General features: G+C 43.8%; 3 protein-coding genes and 1 long non-coding RNA gene across 6 annotated transcripts; 3 read left to right on the top strand and 1 right to left on the bottom strand.

Moving 5' to 3' along the window:
• Positions 1-783: 783 nt before the first annotated feature.
• Positions 784-10,446, top strand: hdac8 (histone deacetylase 8; the record flags this gene model as incomplete). Its single annotated transcript, XM_044022225.1, has 8 exons — positions 784-980; positions 1,229-1,341; positions 1,435-1,512; positions 2,124-2,232; positions 2,559-2,731; positions 3,962-4,056; positions 8,618-8,723; positions 9,938-10,446. Coding segments are annotated over 8 exons (894 nt in total), but the record flags the coding sequence as incomplete, so codon positions are not given.
• Positions 10,447-11,193: 747 nt separating this feature from the next.
• On the top strand, positions 11,194-16,324 carry LOC122766950 (cbp/p300-interacting transactivator 1-like). The gene is made up of 2 exons (XM_044022224.1): positions 11,194-11,367; positions 14,750-16,324. Exon 2 carries the CDS (start codon positions 14,814-14,816, stop codon positions 15,351-15,353), a length of 540 nt encoding a protein of 179 aa, XP_043878159.1. The 5' UTR covers positions 11,194-11,367; positions 14,750-14,813; the 3' UTR covers positions 15,354-16,324.
• Positions 16,325-16,393: 69 nt separating this feature from the next.
• On the bottom strand, positions 16,394-17,632 carry LOC122766952. The gene is made up of 2 exons (XR_006360143.1): positions 17,342-17,632; positions 16,394-16,779 (listed from the first exon to the last, which is right to left on the bottom strand). It is a non-coding gene; the product is annotated as an uncharacterized LOC122766952 (long non-coding RNA).
• A 71-nt stretch (positions 17,633-17,703) lies between these two features.
• On the top strand, positions 17,704-21,739 carry LOC122766410 (transmembrane protease serine 9-like). Of its 3 annotated transcripts, none has more exons than XM_044021244.1 (13): positions 17,704-18,246; positions 18,697-18,777; positions 19,231-19,414; positions 19,491-19,566; positions 19,646-19,835; positions 19,910-20,049; positions 20,139-20,289; positions 20,374-20,406; positions 20,484-20,703; positions 20,777-20,934; positions 21,017-21,115; positions 21,303-21,439; positions 21,534-21,739. In XM_044021244.1, exons 1-13 carry the CDS (start codon positions 18,141-18,143, stop codon positions 21,714-21,716), a joined length of 1,758 nt encoding a protein of 585 aa, XP_043877179.1. In that variant the 5' UTR covers positions 17,704-18,140; the 3' UTR covers positions 21,717-21,739. The 3 variants fall into 3 exon arrangements, with proteins under 3 accessions (XP_043877179.1, XP_043877177.1, XP_043877176.1); XM_044021242.1 differs by having other exon boundaries at positions 17,704-18,255; XM_044021241.1 differs by having other exon boundaries at positions 17,704-18,264.
• The last annotated feature ends 57 nt before the right edge of the window (positions 21,740-21,796 follow it).

Below are 21,796 nucleotides of genomic sequence, written 5' to 3'. Positions count from 1 at the left end.
AGTATGTTGTCCAAAATTTGACAAAAAAGTCATAGGTTAGTATGTCGTCCAAAATTTGACAAAAACGTCATAGGTTAGTATGTCGTCCAAAATGTGACAAAAAAAGTCATATGTTAGTGTGTCGTCCAATACTAAGACGTTTTTCGACGACATACTAAAATCAAGGCAATTAGAGATGACAGACTTCACCCCTTTCACGCAACAAGCCTGTTGTTCATATTGGCAAGTGCAGAAACACAGACAGACAGACAGACAGACAGACATAGCCACTAAAAACAATGCTTCACTCCCACTCCATAATCAGTGGGATAGATTCAGAACTCATATGCAGTGTTTGTTTGATGCCAGCAGGGGGCAGTGTAAGACTGGTTTTCATCAATGCTTTCATGAACCGTATTTTCTTCCTGGGTGCTTTCCACATTTTTTTCTACTTTCGTTGTGGAATCTTTTTTACCTGTATTATATTTTATTTAAGTTTTAACTTCTAACCTCTGAGGCTTGTTGGTCCTGTATGTCCACTCTCGTCTAAATTTGTCCTTTTCCTTTGGTTTAAATGTATAACTAATTTCCTCTGTCCGTGTTTTCTTCTTCCAGCTGAAGTGTCCTTCATCCATTCAACTCCCTCATTACTGTCTTCTCTTCCTCTTCCTTTTCTCTGTCAGTGTCTTGTCCCTCACACATGTCCCATCAGGTCTGTTTAACGTCCTCTGTTGGAGCCGGAATTGTCCTTTTTAAAATTGGAATCAGGTGTTTCAGTCAAGATGTCACCCATCATGAATTCAAACAAAGTGCCTGGATGGTCATGATTTGCCCGTTAACGTTCTCGCGTTGGCCCCAGGTTACGACTGTCCAGTGTCGGAGGGGATATACGACTACGCAGCATCAGTGGGCGGAGCCACACTGACCGCCGCTCAGTGTCTCGTGGACCAAAAGTGTGAAGTGGCCATTAACTGGGCGGGAGGTTGGCATCACGCTAAGAAGTAAGAGACCGGTCAGATGTTTCCTCACAGAGGTTGGGTCAGAAGAACCCAGGTTCACCAAGTAAATATTTGTGGCACTTACTTTAAATCTATTTTCCGTCTTCTAGCACTTGTGAGGGTCACAGGGGGGCGCTGTGCCAAACACACTGAACACATGGTCTAAGCTTGTTTTTTGAAGGCGCAGCTTCACCACACTGACCTGACGGTCCGGTCTCATCGCTGGTCTCTCCCCCTCCTCTATTCTTTAGGGACCAGGCGTCGGGTTTCTGTTACGTGAACGACGCCGTGTTGGGAATCCTCAAGCTGAGGGAGAAATATGAGCGAGTGCTTTATGTTGACGTTGACCTGCATCACGGAGATGGTAAAAGACACAAGCTTCTTCTTCTTTGTGTTGATCATCACAGAGAAAAATGGATTTAAAGATGTCACTTCTCGATTTATTGTGATTTTGCAGGAGTGGAGGACGCCTTCAGCTTCACGTCTAAAGTCATGACTGTGTCTCTGCATAAATTCTCTCCTGGATTCTTCCCAGGTCAGATGCTAAAAGGGATAGTTCACGTTTCTTTTGGAGCGCGGTTCTATGAGACAAGAAGGTTTCAGTCTATGATATCTACGTCTTCACATCTTTATCTCACTGTCAGACAGACTTTTCCAACAGGAAACTGAAGTTAGTAAACCACTCACTCTCCCACACCAAACCTCATAGAGAAAATCAGTGATTTTAGCTCTCAGGGACACAGGAGCTGCTGGTCTACTGCTGCCTCGTGTGGACACTTTGTGTCACTGAGGTCAATCTGAACAAAGTCATTCAAATGCAAATGTGTCAAAATCAGACATTTGAACTGAGTGATGGAGGCAGCAGTGGACCAACAACTCCTGTGTGCTGTGATGTTAAAATCACTGATTTTCTCTATGGGGTTTGGTGTGGGAGAGTGAGCGCTTTACAAACGTCACTTTAAACAAGGAAAAGTCCGTCTCACAGTGAGATAAAGACGTGAACATGTGACAGATATCGTAGACTTAAGCTGACGTGGATTTTATTACACAAGTCTTTAGTTAAGTGGATAAAAAACAGTTTTTTTATTTGATAAATCATTCTGTGATCGGATGTTCTAAAAGATAAGTGTGTGTGTGTGTGTTTAGGAACAGGTGACCTTTGTGACACGGGGCTGGGGAAAGGACGTGGATACGCTGTGAACGTCCCGCTGGAGGACGGAATCAAGGATGATGGATACTACCAGATCTTTACCAGGTACACACACACACAGTTTCTGGGGAGTGGTTTTTATTTTTCTTCCCCTCCTTAAGAGTCAGAAGTCGGGGTCGGTTCCAGACCACGGATGCAGTTTCTGCTCAAGGACACGTGAGCAGGGGATTCCGTCCAACATGAGGCTGAACCTGCAAAAATATAATAAATATAATAAATAAATATAAGTGTCAAAACCACAAAACATACATGTTTTAATCCCTGACTTTAAATATAATCTGAGACGTTAAAGTTGGAGAATTGAAGAAAAAGAGAAATCCTCTCAGCTGACTGTGATTGGCCGATAAACATGGCGCCTCGTTTTTTTTCAGTGTGATGCAGGAAGTGCGGGCGCAGTTTAACCCGGAGGCCGTGGTCATGCAGCTGGGTGCTGACACGATGGCGGGCGACCCCATGTGCTCCTTCAACATGACCCCGGTGGGCGTGGCCAAGTGTCTGCAGTACGTCCTGCAGTGGACACTCCCCACCCTGCTGCTGGGAGGAGGTACTTTTTCTGTGCGATTTTTCTGCTTCCTAAAGGTGCGCTGTGTAAGCATGAGTGACGTCTAATGGCCAGAGTGCAGATTTTACGTTTCTCTAATCGTACTTACAGGTAGTGTCGTTCATGTTTGACACCATGAAACGTCATAAATGTCACACACTGGAGCTTTAAAATGCTTTAAATGTGAATATTTCACTTTTTTCCATATGATAAAATTATGTTTTTCTCACTTTTTATGGACCAAACGTCTCATAAAGCACTGACAGATTAATGGTTTATGAAAATAATTGGTAGTTGCAACACTTCTGTCTAAATCTCAACGATTTACACGCCACTGGTACAGTACACACACACACACACGCACACACACACACACAGTGTTCTGTTCCAGACCCTCGGCCAGATGATAGCTACTAATTATGCGACACAATGAAGCCATTTTACTCCACTACAATCCCACCTCTCTTCCTCTCTGTCCTACATACTTTCCCTGCGTTACATCCTCCTCTCTCTTCGTCGCTCAACTCCGTTCTCCTCGTCTTTCCCTAGTCTCCGTTCGTCTCTCTCGTCTTCTGACAGACGGCTGATAACTTCTCCCAGATAAACTTGTTTTGTGGCGTCGCCTCAAACTCTGTGATTAAAGTGATTAATCCACTCAACTAAAGACTGGGTTAATAATCTCTACGATGTCTACGTCACATGTGCACGTCTTTATCTCACCGTGAGACGGACTTTTACAGCAGGAAGCTGAAGTTTGTTAAGCGCTCACTCTCCCACACCAAACCCCATAGAGAAAACCAGTGATTTTAACATCACAGCACACAGGAGTTGTTAATCCACTGCTGCCTCCATCACTCAGTTCAAATCTTATTCAAGTCTGATTTTAGTGAATTCAGCATTTAAAATCCTTTGTTCAGATTGACCTCAGTGGCACAAAGTGACCACACGAGGCAGCAGCAGACCAGCAGCTCCTGTGTCCCTGCGAGCTAAAACCACTGATTTTCTCTATGAGGTTTGGTGTGGGAGAGTGAGTGGTTTACAAACTTCACTTTCCTGTTGGAAAAGTCTGTCTCACAGTGAGATAAAGACGTGAACATTATATTATTGATATTTAATATGTATCCAAAGGCGGAAGAACTTATATGGGTTTGGATTTCTCAGCTGTCTGCGTACATTATCATGTACACGTATGTAAACACGCATGTAATAATGTCTTCATGTGTCTGTCATCAGGAGGTTATAACCTGGCTAACACGGCTCGCTGCTGGACGTATCTGACGGCGTCAGTCCTGGGAAAGACGCTGTCCTCTGAGATACCAGACCATGAGGTAACACACACACACACACTGTCGTGACATTCGCACTTTCCCACACAAGCACAAACCTGCTCATTCATTGCACTCACACACAGACACACACACACACACACACACACCGGCTTGTATGCACCTTCTGCTGAGTCACCGCAGCTAATCAAAGATGGCCGCCTGGCGTTTGGCTGCAGGTAAATCAGACTGTGTGTGTGTGTGTGAAAAGGCAGGAGTCGTGGTGTTGACAGTTTCTTTCTGTCTGCTTCATCTCACACACACACACACACACACACACACACACAACTAACCATTATTTTTTACACAAAATGATTGAGTTTGAATGATTTCTTTGTTTTTATGGAGCAAAGAATGCAGAAAGAAGCTGAAAATACTAGAAAACTAGAAAATATTCACATTTAAGAAGTTGAAAAATGACAGAAACTAGAAAATATTCACATTTAAGAAGCTGAAAAATGACAAAAACTAGAAAATGTTCACATTTAAGAAGCTGAAAAATGACAGAAACTAGAAAATATTCACATTTAAGAAGCTGAAAAATGACAGAAGAAAATATTCACATTTGACAGAAACTAGAAAAATATCACATTTAAGAAGCTGAAAATGACAAAACTAGAAAATATTCACACTTAAGAAGCTGAAAAATGACAGAAACTAGAAAATATTCACACTTAAGAAGCTGAAAATGACAGAAACTAGAAAATATTCACATTTAAGAAGCTGAAAAATGACAGAAACTAGAAAATATTCACACTTAAGAAGCTGAAAATGACAGAAACTAGAAAATATTCACACTTAAGAAGCTGAAAATGACAGAAACTAGAAAATATTCACATTTAAGAAGCTGAAAAATGACAGAAACTAGAAAATATTCACACTTAAGAAGCTGAAAAATGACAGAAACTAGAAAATATTCACACTTAAGAAGCTGAAAAATGACAGAAACTTGGGTTTTGCTCTACTTTTGTTCTCGTATGCAGTCAGTTCAGTCAAAGACGTTTCCTGATTTAACAGGATTAAACTGGGTTTGTAGAGACTGGGTTACATGACTCTGAATCTGGTTAAATAATCAGGTCACAGTGTGGACTGTGTTCACTCCTGTAACCTCCTCAGATGTGACTGGAAACATCACTCTGCAATTGTTTGCGGTGAGGTTTGCCACAAATATTCAGCATCAGTGAAGCACATGATATGTTGTATTTTTTATGTCCAGTATCGAGCAAATACTGACTTTAGCAGACGCTTTTATCCAAAGCTCTAGCAGCAGCTGATTCTCCTGACCATGTCCTGTTCAAATGTAATGAATAGCTGTGTGTGTGTGTGTGTGTGTGTGTGTGTGTGTGTGTGTGTGATGATGATGAAGGTACCTCTTGTTTCTCCTCTTCAGTGTCCACTGGTCCTAAATAGCCTTTGACCTCATTAAGGAGCACTCACTGAAAACAAAAGCAGCTATCAGAGTGAGCAGCTGCCATAGTCGATGAAGACACACACACACACACACCACTTTCCCTTGGTACAAAAAATGTCACAAACATTATAATGTTAACGACGAAACCATCTACTTTGAAGGTCATTTTGTGTGTGTGTGTGTGTGTGTGTGTGTGTGTGTGTGTGTGTGTGTGTGTCTCTGTTGTGCTCGATAAGAGGGGCATTTATCCATGATGACCAAGCAAAGCTGAAGTTCCAGCAACACAGGAACAAAACTACCTTGTGTGTGTGTGTGTGTGTGTGTGTGTGTGTGTGTGTGTGTGTGTGCTGGCACCGTGGACAAAACCACATGAATACACACATTCATCAGATCATGTCGTGGTCTGTGTTGCATTAGATGTTTTGCGTCTCTGACTGACGATAAATGTATAACTTTTCACTTCCCTTTAATTTAAGTGGAGGAAACAACGTAAAGTCAGGAAGTGACAAGTGACTTTCACAATAAAAGAAACGGCAAGAACTCGGATCATGATTTAAGAAACAGACGGTGTTTGTTTTCACGCCGATATTCTGTGAAATGAGGACAAAACAAGTTTTCATCGTTCACCAGTTCACAGTCATCACTTCATCACCTCACAGTCATCAGTTCACCAGTTAACAGTCATCATTTCACAGTCATCAGTTCATCACTTCACCAATTCACAGTCATCAGTTCATCATTTCACCAGTTCACAGTCATCACTTCACAGCCATCAGTTCATCACTTCACCAGTTCACAGTCATCAGTTCATCATTTCACAGTCATCAGTTCATCAGTTCACCAGTTACCAGTCATCACTTCATCACTTCACCAATTCACAGTCATCAGTTCATCATTTCACCAGTTCAGTCATCACTTCATAATTTCACCAGTTCACAGTCATCACTTCACAGTCATCAGTTCATCACTTCACCAGTTCACCAGTTCAGTTCACCAGTTCACAGTCATCAGTTCATCATTTCACAGTCATCAGTTCACCAGTTAACAGTCATCATTTCACAGTCATCAGTTCATCGCTTCACCAATTCACAGTCATCAGTTCATCATTTCACCAGTTCAGTCATCACTTCATCATTTCACTAGTTCACAGTCATCACTTCATCACCTCACAGTCATCATTTCACCAGTTCACAGTCATCACTTCATAACCTCACAGTCATCATTTCACCAGTTCACAGTCATCACTTCATCACCTCACAGTCATCATTTCACCAGTTCAGTCATCATTTCACAGTCATCAGTTCAGTTCACCAGTTCATAGATAACACACAATGGTCCTGGTTCCATCAGAGTTATTATAAACACACAGGGTCAAAGGTCACTCCTCCTCACAGATAACTTGTATTGTGTGTTTTGAACGTCTATTGTGTGATAATCAGTCTGTGTTTTGTTAATAATAAAATAATAATATTCACTGCGTGTTCACACTCACTGATAAATCTGTCCTCTCCGTCCTCTCTGTCCCCTCTGGTCCTCTCTGGTCCTCTCTGGTCCTCTCTGGTCTCTCGGGTCTCTCTGGTCCTGTGGTTGAACTTATTAGAGACACAAACATACAGATGTTACAGGTGTGCAGCAGGTTTTCAGACTCGTAGAATCAGAGACACCAAACAAACAAAGACATGTCCTACATTTAGTGGACGAGCTCAGGACAGACAGACAGACAGTGGTGATCTGCAGTCTCACCAGCAGATGTCACTAGTTCTTACACACTGGACCTTTAACAGAGGTGAATAGTGTGTGTGTCTCAGAGGGTCCACACAGGAAGGGAGGACGTCTCTGGTCCCATGTCCCAGATTGGCAGCAGGGAAGTGTCCCGCCTCTTGACTTCCTCTTTTCCTGTCTGCAGCCGCTTCCTGTCCCGCCCCTCACTGCCGTCAGCGAAGTGTCGGCTCCCAGACACACACACGCACACACACACTTGGTTTCCTGTGATTGAATTTTACATAAAACACAATTTAATCAATATTCATCATATAAATGTTTATTTCTGTTTTAGCTGCACTTTAATTTGTCGGAATTCTTTTTTTAATTCATTAACAAAATACAGAAGAAAACAAATCTAAACTCAAGTTAAAACAAAAGAGAAGATAAAGCGACAGATGATTCCGTTAATCTGTGACGATCGACTTTGACCTTGACAAAGATAAATGTGACGAACGACTCAGTGAGAGGAAATAAAACAGGAAACTCAGTCTTTCAGCTCATTGTTAGTGACACACACACACACACTCACTCACTCTCTCCTGAACATCGTTGGTGCACATGTTCATGTTCTCCTGAACGTCGTTGGTGCACATGTTCATGTTCTCCTGAACGTCGGTGCAACGCCGTCGGTGCACATGTTCACGCTTCCCTGAACTTCGCCGGTGCACATGTTCACGTTCTCCTGAACATTGGTGCACATAACGCTCTCCTGAACTTCGTGCACATGTTCACGCTCTCCTAAACGCTGGTGCACATGTTCATGTTCTCCTTAACGCTGGTGCACATGTTCATTAACATTGCGCACATGTTCACGCTTCTAACATTGGTGCACATGTTCACGCTCTAACATTGCGCACATGTTCACGCTCTTGAACATTGTACATGTTCACGCTTCTCCTGAACGCCGTTGGTGCACATGTTCATGTTCTCCTGAACGTTGTTGGTGCACATGTTCACGCTCTCCTGAACGCCGGTGCATATGTTCACATTCTCCTGAACGCCGCCGGTGCACATGTTCACATTCTCCTGAACATTGGTGCACATGTTCACGTTCTCCTGAACGCCGTCGGTGCACATGTTCACGTTCTCCTGAACGTTGGTGCACATGTTCATGTTCTCCTGAACGTCGGTGCACATGTTCACGTTCTCCTGAACGTCGTCGGTGCACATGTTCACGTTCTCCTGAACATTGGTGCACATGTTGGTGCACATGTTCATGTTCTAACGTCGGTGCACATGTTCACGTTCTCCTGAACGTCGTTGGTGCACATGTTCACGTTCTCCTCCATGACCCTGTAAACCTGTGTGAATCTTGGTGTTTCTTTTTAAAATTCAAAGTGATGCAGAATTCTTCTTCTAATCTAAATCAACTGTTTGTTTGTGTCGCAGTTTTTCACAGAATATGGACCTGACTACTCTCTGGAGATCAGTCCAAGCTGTAGACCAGACCGCAACCACTCCAAACACCTGGACCAGGTCATCAGCACCATCAGAGGTGTGTGTGTGTGTGTGTGTGTGTGCGTGTGTGTGCGCTCTTTTGTTTCTGTTTCTCTCTTTTCATGTGTGGTTTCTTCTTCAGTGTCTGTGTTGTGATTCATGTGGTCTTGTCCATATTTTCTTCATGTTTGTGTTTTCATGTGTGAGTGAGTGAGAGGGTGAATCGTAGGTGAGGAGTTGAGAGTCTCCGTGCTGGAGTCATGTGTCTTTACTTGGTTTTCATTCCAGTTTTTGTGTCTGGTTCTGGTTCTGGTTCTGGTGTGTGGACGTGTTAACCACAGACCAGAGGAAATCAGTGTGTCCTTCAGTCGCTCTCTGCAAACAAGGAACCAGTTATTCTTTAAAGGAACTGGACAGACCATAATAATCAGGCAGACAAACAGACTGTCTTTGAATTAACAGATAAATATAATTGACAGATGAATCAATTCTGTCTGTTGGTTTGTTTGTTTGCGTTAAATCGTCACAGACACGAGTCGCACGGATGTCGTTAGGGATGGATGGAGGGATGAGAGAGTGAAGGTGAAGTGATAAATGAAGCGCATGTGAGTTAAACATGCAGAGAAAAGGACGAGCATCTGTCTCTCCTGTCGTTTATCGGACCATCTCTGTTTCCCTCCGTCACAGGAAACTGTTCATTCACTCGTTCAGGAAGAGAACGAGTGTTTTCAGCTTTCACTCTTCTCTCCTTTCACACACACACAGCATGTACATCCAGTAAAGTATGACAGAGAATAAACTGGAAAATGATTTAAAGAAAGCGTGATCACGTCTTGATGTCACTGTTAGACACACTCACTCTCCCACACCAAACCCCATAGTGAAAATCATCGATTTTAACATCACAGCACACAGGAGTTGTTGATCCACTGCTGCCTCCGTCACTGAGTTCAAATGTCTTTTTTTGTCAATTCGGCATTTGAAATATTTAATTTAGACACTCCTCAGTGACACAAAGTGACCACACGAGGCAGCAGTGGACCAGCAGCTCCTGTGTCCCCGCGAGCTAAAATCACTGATTTTCTCTATGGGGTTTGGTGTGGGAGAGTGAGTGGTTTACAAACTTCAGTTTCCTGTTGGAAAAGTGTGTCTCACAGTGAGATAAAGACATGGAAGTGTTTTTAAAGATATGGTAGAAACTTAAACGTGTGTGTGTGTGTGTGTGTGTATGTCCTCCTCATACTCATTTCTGTCTCTTTGTCTTATTTACAGGGAATTTAAAGAATGTGGTTTAGGAGCCGACGGCCTCATTCTTACACACACACACACACACACACACACACACACACTGATGTGCGGCGTGTTTAATGAAGACAATATGGAGTGAAGCCCGGAGGCACAGAGAGAACGATGGAGGGATGAAGGGAGGAGAGAGAGAGAGAGAGAGAAGGTTTTGGAAAAAAACATTTTCCGTGTGTTTCCAGAGGAAAACAGTTTCATGTGTTCACCGTCTTTCATGTGTTTTGTTCAGAAGCTACAGTTTGTGTGTCGGGTTTTCGTTGAAGTTCCCTGTTTGTTTGTTTGTTTTTAAATATTATGGGATGTGCAGGGGGGTTTGTATGTGTATGTGTGTGTGTGTTCTTGTCACTTTTACATTTTACGGTAAAAACTGATTTTTCAGGCGTTCACTTTCATGTTTCACTGTGATTTTTAAATCCCTGAGGAAACATGAGGAGAAAACACACACACACACACACACACAGCTGTAAAAAGACAGAAAAGAGTTTTGAATGTAATTTCACTCATTAATAATTAATATGTTGTTTATTGTCCCTGCATGTTTTTTTTATTAAAGGACAAATCCACCTTTTCTCGTCTGTAACTGCTGCTCAATGAGAGTTTCAAAGTTTTTCAGTGTAAAATGATAATAAACGTGTGAATGTGACGACAGCTTTCATCACATTTCAAACTAATACAATGTGGTTTTATTTTGAAGGGGAAAACGTTCTTCTGTTACGCTGTTTGAAAATAAAGAAAATAAATAAATCACGTCCACAGGTTTTAAAAAATGTCTCCTTTGATGTCACAGACGGCCTGTGTTCAAATCAAAGACACAAGTGTGTGTGTGTGAGTGTGTGTGTGTGTCACCTCCTCCTCCTCTTCTTCCTCCTGTTCTTCCTCTTCCTCCTCCTTGGCATGTGATATCTGACAGAAAGTGTTTCATTTAGAATGATTTTAAAGTCAATGAAAAATAACATACATACATATGTTATATTTTTAATATATATTATTAATACTTTTATTTTAAAGCTTTAAAAAGTTACATATTGTTGCTTTAATGTATTTCCTCATGAATTCAGGTCAAAGGTCACCAAACGTCACAGAATCACACTCGTAATAATAACCGTAGAGGAAAATAACTCACCAGCTCCCGATCCTCTGCAGATCCACTTCCTGGTTTTAAAGAGGCAGCCAATCAGGACTCTCTCTCTCTGTGTCTCACACACACACACACACACACACACACACACACACACACACACACCAGAGAGTCAGTGAACAGAGAGCGAGCTGCTCTTATGGTTTGTTGTCAGTGACGAGCAGAGCAGGACACACACAGGGACAGACACACACAGTGGGACACGCAGTGAGACAGACAGCCAGTGTTTTTGTCTCCGGGTCTCTGGACTTTGTCTCTGCAGGTGAGTCTATCACACACACACACACACGCACACACACAGGTGTGTAAGTGTGTTTTTGGATCAGTTACATGAGACAAAGTGTTGTGTTTGTAGTGTGTGTCCATTTCAATTTGCTTGTCATGCTTTAATTGTGTAATTGAAACCTCTTGTGTGTGTGTGTGTGTGTGTGTGTAACTTGCCATACAGTCATCATGTGTGTTATAAAGTTGCCATTTAGACTTTGATCATTATTAATATTATTATTAGCATTATTGTTATTATTAGTATTATTAATAATAAAAACATAATCTTTTTTTCGTGACTTTTTTTTAAATGTTCCTTTTTAAAAAGACCTTTTTGGGACTTTGGTGTCGATGTAAAGAGTGAAGCGATGATGACGGTGAACAGTAAAAAAAGAGTAAAAATAACAGTAACACTGACTTCACCTGATTTTCTCTATGGACTTTGGTGTGGGAGAGTGAGTGAGTGCTTCACAAACGTGTGTCTAACAGTGCAATAAAGACGCGGACATACGTCTCTAATGTTTCGGCAGCTGAACAGTGAGTAGTCGTTAGTCATTGGTCATTTAGACAGAAATAGATCAAATTGATCAGTTTGAGTTGTGAACTCTTTGTCAGACTCAGTTTTCTTCAGTTTTGGGTGAAAGTGCAGCAGTGGGTGGAGCTAATGTTTCACTGCAGCCTCATAAACACGCTGACGTTCACGTGTTCACCACATGAACGACTCCACTACTCTAACATTAATAATACTAATAATAATCATACTATAAACAACCACAATCCCTGACATTCACTGCTTCATTAAACCTGTTTAATCTGGATTAAAATGTTTTTCCAAACCAGCAGGATGAATCATTTCATCCCAAATCAACACTGGATTAACCCCATTAACCAAACTGAAAGTTAATCCAGTTAAACAATCTCATCCTGAAGGTTTTAGGATCCAGATTTTTTTTCATTTTGTTATATTTTTCACTGTGTAATCTGATCCATTATCTAAAATCCAATCAGATTATGTCAGAGCAGACTTGATCCAAGCGTGTTTAAAAGAAACGGATGTTTTCAGATGTGATGTGACGAGAGTGTGTGTGTGTGTGCGTGTGTGTGTGTGTGTGTGTGTGTGTGTGCGTGCGTGCGCAGCCTGGACCTGACAGTAATCAGTCAATGAATAATGAACGCACACACACACACACACACACACACACACACACACACAGACCTGACACAGACAGCTGTTTGGTATCTGTGTGTGTGTGTGTGTGTGTGTGTGTGTGTGTGTGTGTGTGTAGTGCAGCTGCATGTCTGCCTGTAGCAATTATGTTCTCGCTAAATAAGACCCAGCACTTGTGGGGGTCGCTCTGCTCTTGTGTGTGTGTGTGTGTGTGTGTGTGTGTGTGAGTCCTTGAAGAGTGTGTGGACATGTTGGACAGTCGTCACTTCTTCAAACATTGTGTTTGAACGTGTAGAGTCAGTTCATGTGGACGATGGTCCTCACAGAGACACGACAACAACTCTGTGTGTATGTGTGTGTGTGTGTGTCGCATATTATTGAGTGATTAACTTACTCAAAGGAAAACCACATGATGTGTGTGTGTGTGTGTGTGTGTGTGTGTTTGAAGTGTAGGTAATATAAACCAGCTCAGTGACTTTAACATGAGCCTCAAGAAGAGGGTTTGTGTAACACACACACACACATTGTACTTCAACACACATCCCAATGATATTCTCTTGCTCTCATGTTTTGTACAACACACACTTTCTCCCCCTCACACTCACACTCACACACACTCACACGTCTGTACAGCACTTAAAGTGAGGACCCTCATTGAAGTAAGTGCCTAAACCTAAAACCACGTCTTAACCTGTAAAGGCTCCTTAAAGACGTGAGGACCAGACAAAAGTGTCCTCGCTTCTTACGGTTTCTAAGTTTGTTGGTCCTCACAACGGTACCCATACGAGTACGCACACACACACACACTAAACAACTTGTTTGTTTTTGACAATGTGTTTTTTCAGCAAACACTAACAAATCAACGCTAACTGTTTATTCTGCTTCTTCCTCCACTTATGATAATACTACTACTACTACTAGTAGTAGTAGCCTACTATTATTATTACTACTACTACTACTACTAGTAGCCTACTATAATTATTACTACTACTACTACTACTACCACTACCACCACTACTACAACTAGTAGCCTACTATTATTATTACTACTACTACTACCAGTACTACTACTATTAGTAGCCTACTGTTATTACTACTACTACCACCACCACCACTACTACTACTAGTAGCCCACTATTATTACTACTACTACTACTAGTAGTAGCCTACCACCCCCACTACTACTACTAGTAGCCTACTATTATTATTACTATTACTACTACTAGTAGCCTACTATAATTATTACTACTTCTACTACTACCACTACCACCACTACTACTACTAGTAGCCTAATATTATTAATTACTACTACTACTAGTACTATAATTACTACTACTACTACCACTACCACCACTACTACAACAACTAGTAGCCTACTATTATTATTACTACTACTACTACCACCACCACCACCACCACTACTACTACTACTAGTACTAGTACTATTATTACTACTACTACTAATACTAGTAGCCTACTATTATTATTACTACTACTACTACCACCACCACCACTACTACTAATACTACTGCTACCAGTACTACTACTACTAGTAGCCTACTATTATTTACCACTACTACTACCACCACCACCACCACCACACTACTACTACTACTGCTACCAGTACTACTACTACTAGTAGCCTACTATTATTATTACTATTACTACTACTACTACTACTACCAGTACTACTACTACTACTACTAGTAGTAGCCTACTATTATTATTACTATTACTACTACTACTACCAGTACTACTACTACTACTACTAGTAGCCTACTATTATTATTACTATTACTACTACTACCAGTACTACTACTAGTAGTACTACTACTAATAACAATAAACGTTGAACACATTCATCATATTTGTGCTTAAACATTTAGTTTCTCGTCTGTTTGTCTTTAAAAAACTTTGAGCGCGTTGAAAAGTTCCACATTCATCCAAATAATCTTAATCTCTCTGGATTATTTATTATGTAGTGTTCATCTCCAGATTAACAGGAAGAATTAAACTTCTTCATCGTAATTGAACAGGTTTTGATTTTGAATGTGAAATATGTTCTGACACTAAAAGAGTTTCCAGTTAAAATGATTCTGAGATAATCAGTTATTTTCACAGCAGTGATTTTTTGTCAGTTTTTTGTTACGATATTTGATTTAAATTGGTTTCTCTGGTCGTCATCATCATCATCATCTTCGTCGTTCTGCAGGTTGTGGGTGTGTTTCCCCGGTGATGACCTCGCTGCTTCTCTCTGGACACGGCCTCCCACTGAGATGAAGGACCTCTCCTCCACCTCCTCTCCTCTCACCTCCCTGCTCCACTATCCTTCCTCTAAAACCTCCGTGGCTCCGTTCTCTCCGTCCGCCGGCCCCGCCTCCTCGCCGGGCCCCTCGCTGTCGCCCTTGGCTCCGCTCTCCAAACCTCCGAGCTTCTGCCTGCAGACGGGGCCTCACCTCATCGCCAGCATGCAGCTGCAGAAGCTCAACTCTCACTACCAGAACCTGAGTGGAGGTTCTGCAGGACACCCGGCAGCCGCCGGAGCTCAGCGGGGCTTCGGAGCGCCGTCTCTGGGAACAGGAAACCAGCTCCTGGGGCCTCCTGGAGGCCTGGCTGGAGCCGGGATCGGGGGCGGGATCAGCATGGGGAACCAGAGCTCAGGCGCAGGTGGAACAAGCGACTTTGACCTCGTGGACGAGGAGGTTCTCATGTCTCTGGTGGTGGAGCTGGGTTTGGACCGAGCCAACGAGCTGCCCGAGCTGTGGCTGGGTCAGAACGAGTTCGATTTCATGTCGGATGTTCCGGCCGGATGTTGACGTTGGAGGAGACGCAGTGGATTAAGTCGTGGGATTAGGAGATTGAAGGCATAATCTCTCTCTGTGTGTAGACGACAGAGACGTCAGTGATGGAAAACACTCACTCTCTGCTTCACTGGGATTAAAAGTAGTTTTCCCTCGTTTCACTGCGACATTTTATGTTTCCTGTTTGTGGAGAGCAGAGGAACAGAAGCGTGAGCAGACACAGGGAGTGGTGGACGCAGACGTCTTACTGCCCCCGTCCTCTTTCCTCCATCTGTCCCCGTCTGATTGATAGCAGGAGGTTTTGGCAGAGACGTTTGGACTCTGAAGAAGACGATGAAGACAATGAAGACACACCTGCTGGACAGTCAGGGCTGCAGGGGGGGGAAAAGGAAAATGAGAGACGTGCCTGTATGGGACACTCGTGCTTTCTTGTGCTTTCAATGTCTCACGGGACACTTGTGTCCACAAAGACGCTGGTTGTCTCAGGGCCGGTTATCTCCTTCTCTCTCTGTGCCTCTGTGTTTTGTTTGAGTCGAGTTGAAGCAGTCGATTCACAGGACCTGTTATTCAAGACAGCGGCTGATATCCATCAGGGCCACATGGACAAGGCCAGCTACTGTCGCTCTTCTGTCATCAGCTCCACTTTTTCTGAACAGACTGAATGAGATCAAGAGACCAGGACTCGCTCTCTGAGACCCGAGACCCGAGACCCGAGACCTTGGGCCTTCCAGGTCCTCGTCGTCACGAGAGTCACCGCGGCGCTCCGTGACCTGCAGCAGGTGTCGTGGGTGGAAACAATGTCACAGACCGGCTCATTCATTCATTCATTCATTCATTCATTCATTCACGTCGCTTTTCCTGTTCAGCCACATTGATGTTGACGTTACGGCCGTTTGTTCAACTTATCAGCTCACGTCATGGTGCTGATAAGAAGCGCTGTGTGTGTTTTGTCATCATAGGCCTGGAAGTGTTTCAACACACACACACACACACACACACACACACACACACACACACACACACACACACACACACCCATAAAAACGTTACGACGGTTTGCATAAGCATGTGGTTTCCAGTCGTCTGTTAAACTGCCGACTTTATTAAAAAAAATAATAATAATAATAACAAGTGTGACAAACTTTCTTCAGGACAAATCCTGGATCAGGTGTCAAAGACCACAGACCAGGATCAGAAACCACTTCACATTTTATCTTTACTTTGTCTTCATCCGTCACTGTTGAAATCTTTGTGACCAATAAAGTTTTTTTCCCCCCCAAAAAATAGACTCAATTCAAGGGTCTACATTATTATAAAGACTTAAAACCAGCGTGGATCGGGCCGAGTGTTTGTCACTACCGTTCTAGGGTCCTGGTCCTGGTCCCGGTCCTGGATCTCAGGGTCTGCAGTCGTCAGAAGACGCAGGGTCCGTCAGCAGGACCTGAAGACCACAGAGGACACGTGGACAGTTAAAGAAAAAATCACAGATGTCCCCTTAGATCCTGAACTTTGACCCCAGGGACAGTTTCACTGACCTATATAATGTTATAAATGAGAAGTGAGAAGTAGAAGCAGTTCCCATTGACTTCCATTTTAACGGAGACGCCCTCTGGTGGCGAGTGATGAGATGAACAGCCTTGAATGACTTGATCACTCATGTTAGAATCAATGAGTGTTAACAAATAAATCATCAAAACTGAACAATTCCTGTTTGTGGGCAAAAAAAAAGACATTTGAAAACATAATTTCAAAGAAAAAATGATGATGATTCAATAATCCACACATTAATGGATTATGGAAATAATCTCTAGTTGCAGCTCCAACACAAAACAACACAACGATGTTGAATTGAGTGGATATGAATAAATGCATGATATGAATTACAGGAACACGTCATTTAAAACTAGAAGTAGATCGGAATTTGGAATTTGGAAAAAAAAAACAAAGAACCGAAACGAACCGAACCGAGCCGAGTCGAGCAAAAGGGCGAAGTTCGCACCCACCTGTCATCCTGCAGATGCGGTTCCGGCGCGTCACGCGTCCACCACAAGGAGGAGGAGGAAGAGGAGGAGGAGCGTCAGATCTTCATCATCACAGCAGCGTCATTCACTATCGTCGTCATATAACCACGCCCACTGACACCAGCGGAACCAGGCTCCGCCCACTGAAAGCTCCACGTTCATCATCATCACACGTGTGTACATGTGTGTGTGTGTTACCTCTTGAGGACGTTTTCTGTCATTGTCAGAACCAGTAGTCCTCATAGAGACCAAAACCTGGTCCTAATGAGGCAGAGGCAAATGAAAGGAAGTCAATGCAGTGTCCTAAATAAATGATAGAAATGTGTGTGTGTGTGTGTTGAGATTATAATGAGACAGTTCTTGAAAACAAACAGACAACAATGAGGACATCTCAGTAATCAGATTACTTTCAGTCTGATTGTGTAACACTGAGAAGGAGTTTTGTGATAAAAAGATACACAAAAACAGACCCAGATTTGAACGTCAATAAATAAACAGATTATACATTAGACGAGATATTTATCGACAAACCACAGACATTTAATAATCTTGAGATAAAATGAAGCTGGAAAACGTGTACATGTAATTACATACTGCTCAAAATGGCCGCCACACACACCTCAGTTCAAACCTTGTGGTTTCCCTGGTAACGGCACCCAGGTGAAAACCCCGCCCACTGGCCCCCGTCAGCGACAGCAGGTGTGCGTGATCTCACAGGTGAGGGTGATGATGAAGAGCTGCTGTCAGTCAGTGTGTGAGCGTGTTTGAGACAGAGAGGGACATGAGGATGCTGTCTGTGGTCTGTCTTCTGTCCGTGTGTCTCCTGTGTCGAGTGAGGACACAGGCGTCCGTCGACAACAACACTGCTGCAGGGACGAGTGAGACAGGTGAGACAGGTGAGACAGGTGAGGATTTGTTCTCATGAGACTGAAGTGACTCCAACAATCTGATTTAAATCAGACCACATTTCCTTTTTCATGTCCAACACTGGAACTCTGTGTATTTATTGGTGTAAGTTGCACGTGTGAGCTGAAAATACCTGGTTTATTGCATTGGTGGTTCCCAAAGACGGGCTCAGGACCCGCAGATGGACCACGGGAGATCTTTTTAAGGCTCCTCAGAGAAATATTTTCCACCTTTTTCTTTTTTCTTTCAGTTTAAATGAAGATGTAATGAATTGACTTCACATTAATTCATTTGAAAATGTTGCCGTACAATATATGATATTAAGTGTTGGAGATAAAGTTGAAGTACTTTGTAACATGTTTTTTAAAAGCATTACATAAATCAATGTAATATTTAATATAAATATAAATAATGAATGTTTTTGTCCTCAGGTGGAAACTGGACACAAACAAATGAGACGTTCAGTGACTCTGCGGAACCAGGAGCGATCCCTGGACTCTTCGGATTCAGAGGTGCGTTCAAAGACGTCTTGGGAAGGAAAAAAAAAGTGAATTATTGGACGATTTTTCAATTTCAAATATAAAAGTGACAAAAACAAAGTAAAATTCAGGAAAACCTCAAGTTACTGTAAAAATAAATGTTATATTAGAAAAAATTATACTATTTGTAAAATAAATAGGGTAAATACTGAAGATTACAATATCCTAACAGTTTGGTAATAGTGTTATTGCAGTATTTTTTAAGTAATATCATTTTTTTGCCATCTTATTTCTACAGTATTAACATGATAATGTAATATTACCACACTATTACTTTGTTATTACGAATAAAAAAATTAAAGTAAAACATCTTTATAGTTAATAGTAAACAAATAGTAAAAATTGATTTATTTGTAAATTAATCACATTTACTCTTTGACCTGATTAACCTGTGGTGACTTGGCGCCCCCCGATGGCGGCCCTCAGACATAGCGGGAAAGCGCTCCTTCCTGTTGGAGCTGGAGGCGGAGTCTCGGATCATCGGCGGTCAGGAGGCGTGGGCGCACTCGTGGCCCTGGCAGGTGTGTCTGCGCTTCGCTGCCATGCCGGCCTGTGGCGGAGCCATCATCGGGCCACTGTGGGTCGTCTCCGCTGCCCACTGCTTCAAGAGGTCAGGGTGGGGTCATGTGACATGTCATGTCATGTGGTTCAGGTTCAGTTGCTGACGTTTGACCACCTGTGCTCAGGTTCAAAAAGGCAGCACACTGGAGCGTGGTGGCGGGAAAACACGACCTGGACAACCCTAAGGAGGCGGGGCAACAAGTGAGCAAACAGGAAGTGACCTTGGCAAATTTTTAGATTCCAACTGTTTGCGCTGGTTGATTAAACCTGTGGTTTTCAGATTGTAGGTGTGGCCGCCATTGTCCGTCACCATGGTTACAACCCTCGCACCAAAGAGAACGACATCGCACTGCTGAAGCTGGAGCAGCCGCTCATCTTCACGGCGACCATCAAACCGATCCACCTCTGGACCAAGGCCCTCCCACTTTTCAGGGAGTGTACCATCACGGGCTGGGGCTCCACCCGCGAGAGTGAGAGACACGAGCATCCACACACGTCCTCACACGTCTGTGTCCTCATGTCCGCCTCTGTGTCCTGTGTCCAGATGGTCCTCGTGTCAACAGACTGCAGGAGGTGAATGTCACTGTGCTGCCCCCCGATGTCTGCAACCAGTACTACAGCGGCAGAATGCGCTCGTCCATGTTCTGTGCTGGAAAAGAGGGGGGCGGAGTCGACGCCTGTCAGGTGACCTGTCTGATAGACCTTCTCTGTCCTGTCCCTTCTGTTCTCAGAGCAGTCTTCTGAGAACTTCTGTTTCCTCACTCTGTCCTCAGGGAGATTCTGGTGGTCCTCTGTCCTGCTTCACCGGGACCAGGTACGAGGTGGCGGGTTTGGTGAGCTGGGGCGTCGGCTGTGGGCGGGGGGGCAGACCTGGCGTCTACACTAAGCTCCACCTCCAGGCTCAGTGGCTGTATAACCACCTGAGTGAGTCCACTGACTGTGGGACACTTGAGTTTCACCCGTGGAGACGTTTGAGTGACCATTTTTTGTTTTTTTTTTGGTTTACAGATGACGTCATGCACGATGATGTCGAGGATGAAGGTTTGTTTGACCTCAGAACTTCTTGAACGCTTTTCCCCAGACGACCCCTGACCCTCTGTGTCATGTGACGTCACTAGAAGAGAAGTGCGGTCGTCAGCAGAGCTCTGGCTGCAAACCTCCAGGCGTCGCCGCTCTCTCGCTGTCGAGCCTTGGCGAGTTGTCCGTGGAGAACTTGGCGGAGTCGTGTCCGTACTTTTGGCCGTGGCAGGTCAGCCTCCAGTCCAAGGGACGTCACTACTGCAGCGGCGTCCTCGTCCACCGCCGCTGGGTCCTCACCGCCAAACACTGCAACGTCAAGTAAGACCTCGCGTCAACACATCGACGGATTTACCTCCACCATCTCCTCTGATCTTCACTCTCCCCCGGGCAGAGCTAAAGAGGACGTGGTGGTTCTGGGAACTCACAACCTGCGGTTCTCATCGTCTCAGACCATCCCTGTGGACGAGGTCCTCAACCTGCCTCAGGACTCCGGGTTCCCGCCAAAACCTGACCTGTCGCTGCTCCGCCTAAGCGTCCCAGCCCGATTCAGTACTAATGCGGACACTTCTTTTTCTTGCATGTTCACTGACGCGACTGCAGAACTAATATGTCCACCCGTCTCTGTCCACAGACTCCAACGTGTCTCCGGCGTGTCTCCCTGATGAGGACGAGGAGCTCAACGATAGCTGGAGCTGCTTCACAGTGGGCTGGGGTGCCACGGCTGCAACAGGTGACTCCCAGTGTCCAAAGTGTCTCACACACCTGGACCGTCTTGTCTCATGTCGCTCCTGTTCCATGTCCACATCTTGTTATTTCCTGTCCCCTGTAGAACACATGGACCAGCCTGTAACTGTAAAGACACCATCTTAGGGATGTCTTACTGTGTCCTCTGTCCTCGTGTCCTCTGTCCCCTTTAGGAAACATGGATTCAAAATGTGTCCACCATGTTGGACTGTCGCTGGTGAACAGGACGACCTGTGAGGACAGGTGGGGGAGTGGTCTCATCACCGACTCTCATATCTGTGCTCATCCAGCAGGCTCCGCCTCCTGCATGGTAATGAACGCCTTGTTCAAGTTCTGTCAGATTTATCAGTTTTCAGTGGGCGGGGCTACATTATGACTGACGCCTGACCTTCGACCATCTGCAGGGCGACTCTGGAGCTCCTCTGTATTGTCGTAAACGCGGGGCCTACTTCCTGTTTGGTGTGGTCACATGGGGCAGCCAGCGCTGTGACCTGGACAAACCGTCCGTCTTCACGGCAACAGCGGGTTATCACTCCTGGATCAGTGATGTCACAGAGGAAGACGATGATGATGTCATGAACTACTAATAAAGTTTCTGTTCTCGCTCACCTACTGTGTCTCAAGACAATGCTTATGTGATGTTGCCATAGCAACCACAATATTAACA

Source organism: Solea senegalensis, linkage group LG3 (assembly GCF_019176455.1).
Source record: "Solea senegalensis isolate Sse05_10M linkage group LG3, IFAPA_SoseM_1, whole genome shotgun sequence".
NCBI lineage: Eukaryota > Metazoa > Chordata > Actinopteri > Pleuronectiformes > Soleidae > Solea > Solea senegalensis.
This window is presented reverse-complemented; position numbering and strand designations above follow the sequence as displayed.

What these genes read in the sequence shown, in the direction of transcription:
- LOC122766410 (XM_044021241.1), top strand. Translation starts at nt 18,141, where the DNA reads ATGAGGATGCTGTCTGTGGTCTGTCTTCTGTCCGTGTGTCTCCTGTGT. An exon ending in GCGGAGTCGACGCCTGTCAG is followed by an intron (nt 20,050 to 20,138) that starts GTGACCTGTCTG and finishes CTCTGTCCTCAG; the next exon opens with GGAGATTCTGGTGGTCCTCT. An exon ending in CAGGCTCCGCCTCCTGCATG is followed by an intron (nt 21,440 to 21,533) that starts GTAATGAACGCC and finishes GACCATCTGCAG; the next exon opens with GGCGACTCTGGAGCTCCTCT.
- LOC122766950 (XM_044022224.1), top strand. Translation starts at nt 14,814, where the DNA reads ATGAAGGACCTCTCCTCCACCTCCTCTCCTCTCACCTCCCTGCTCCAC.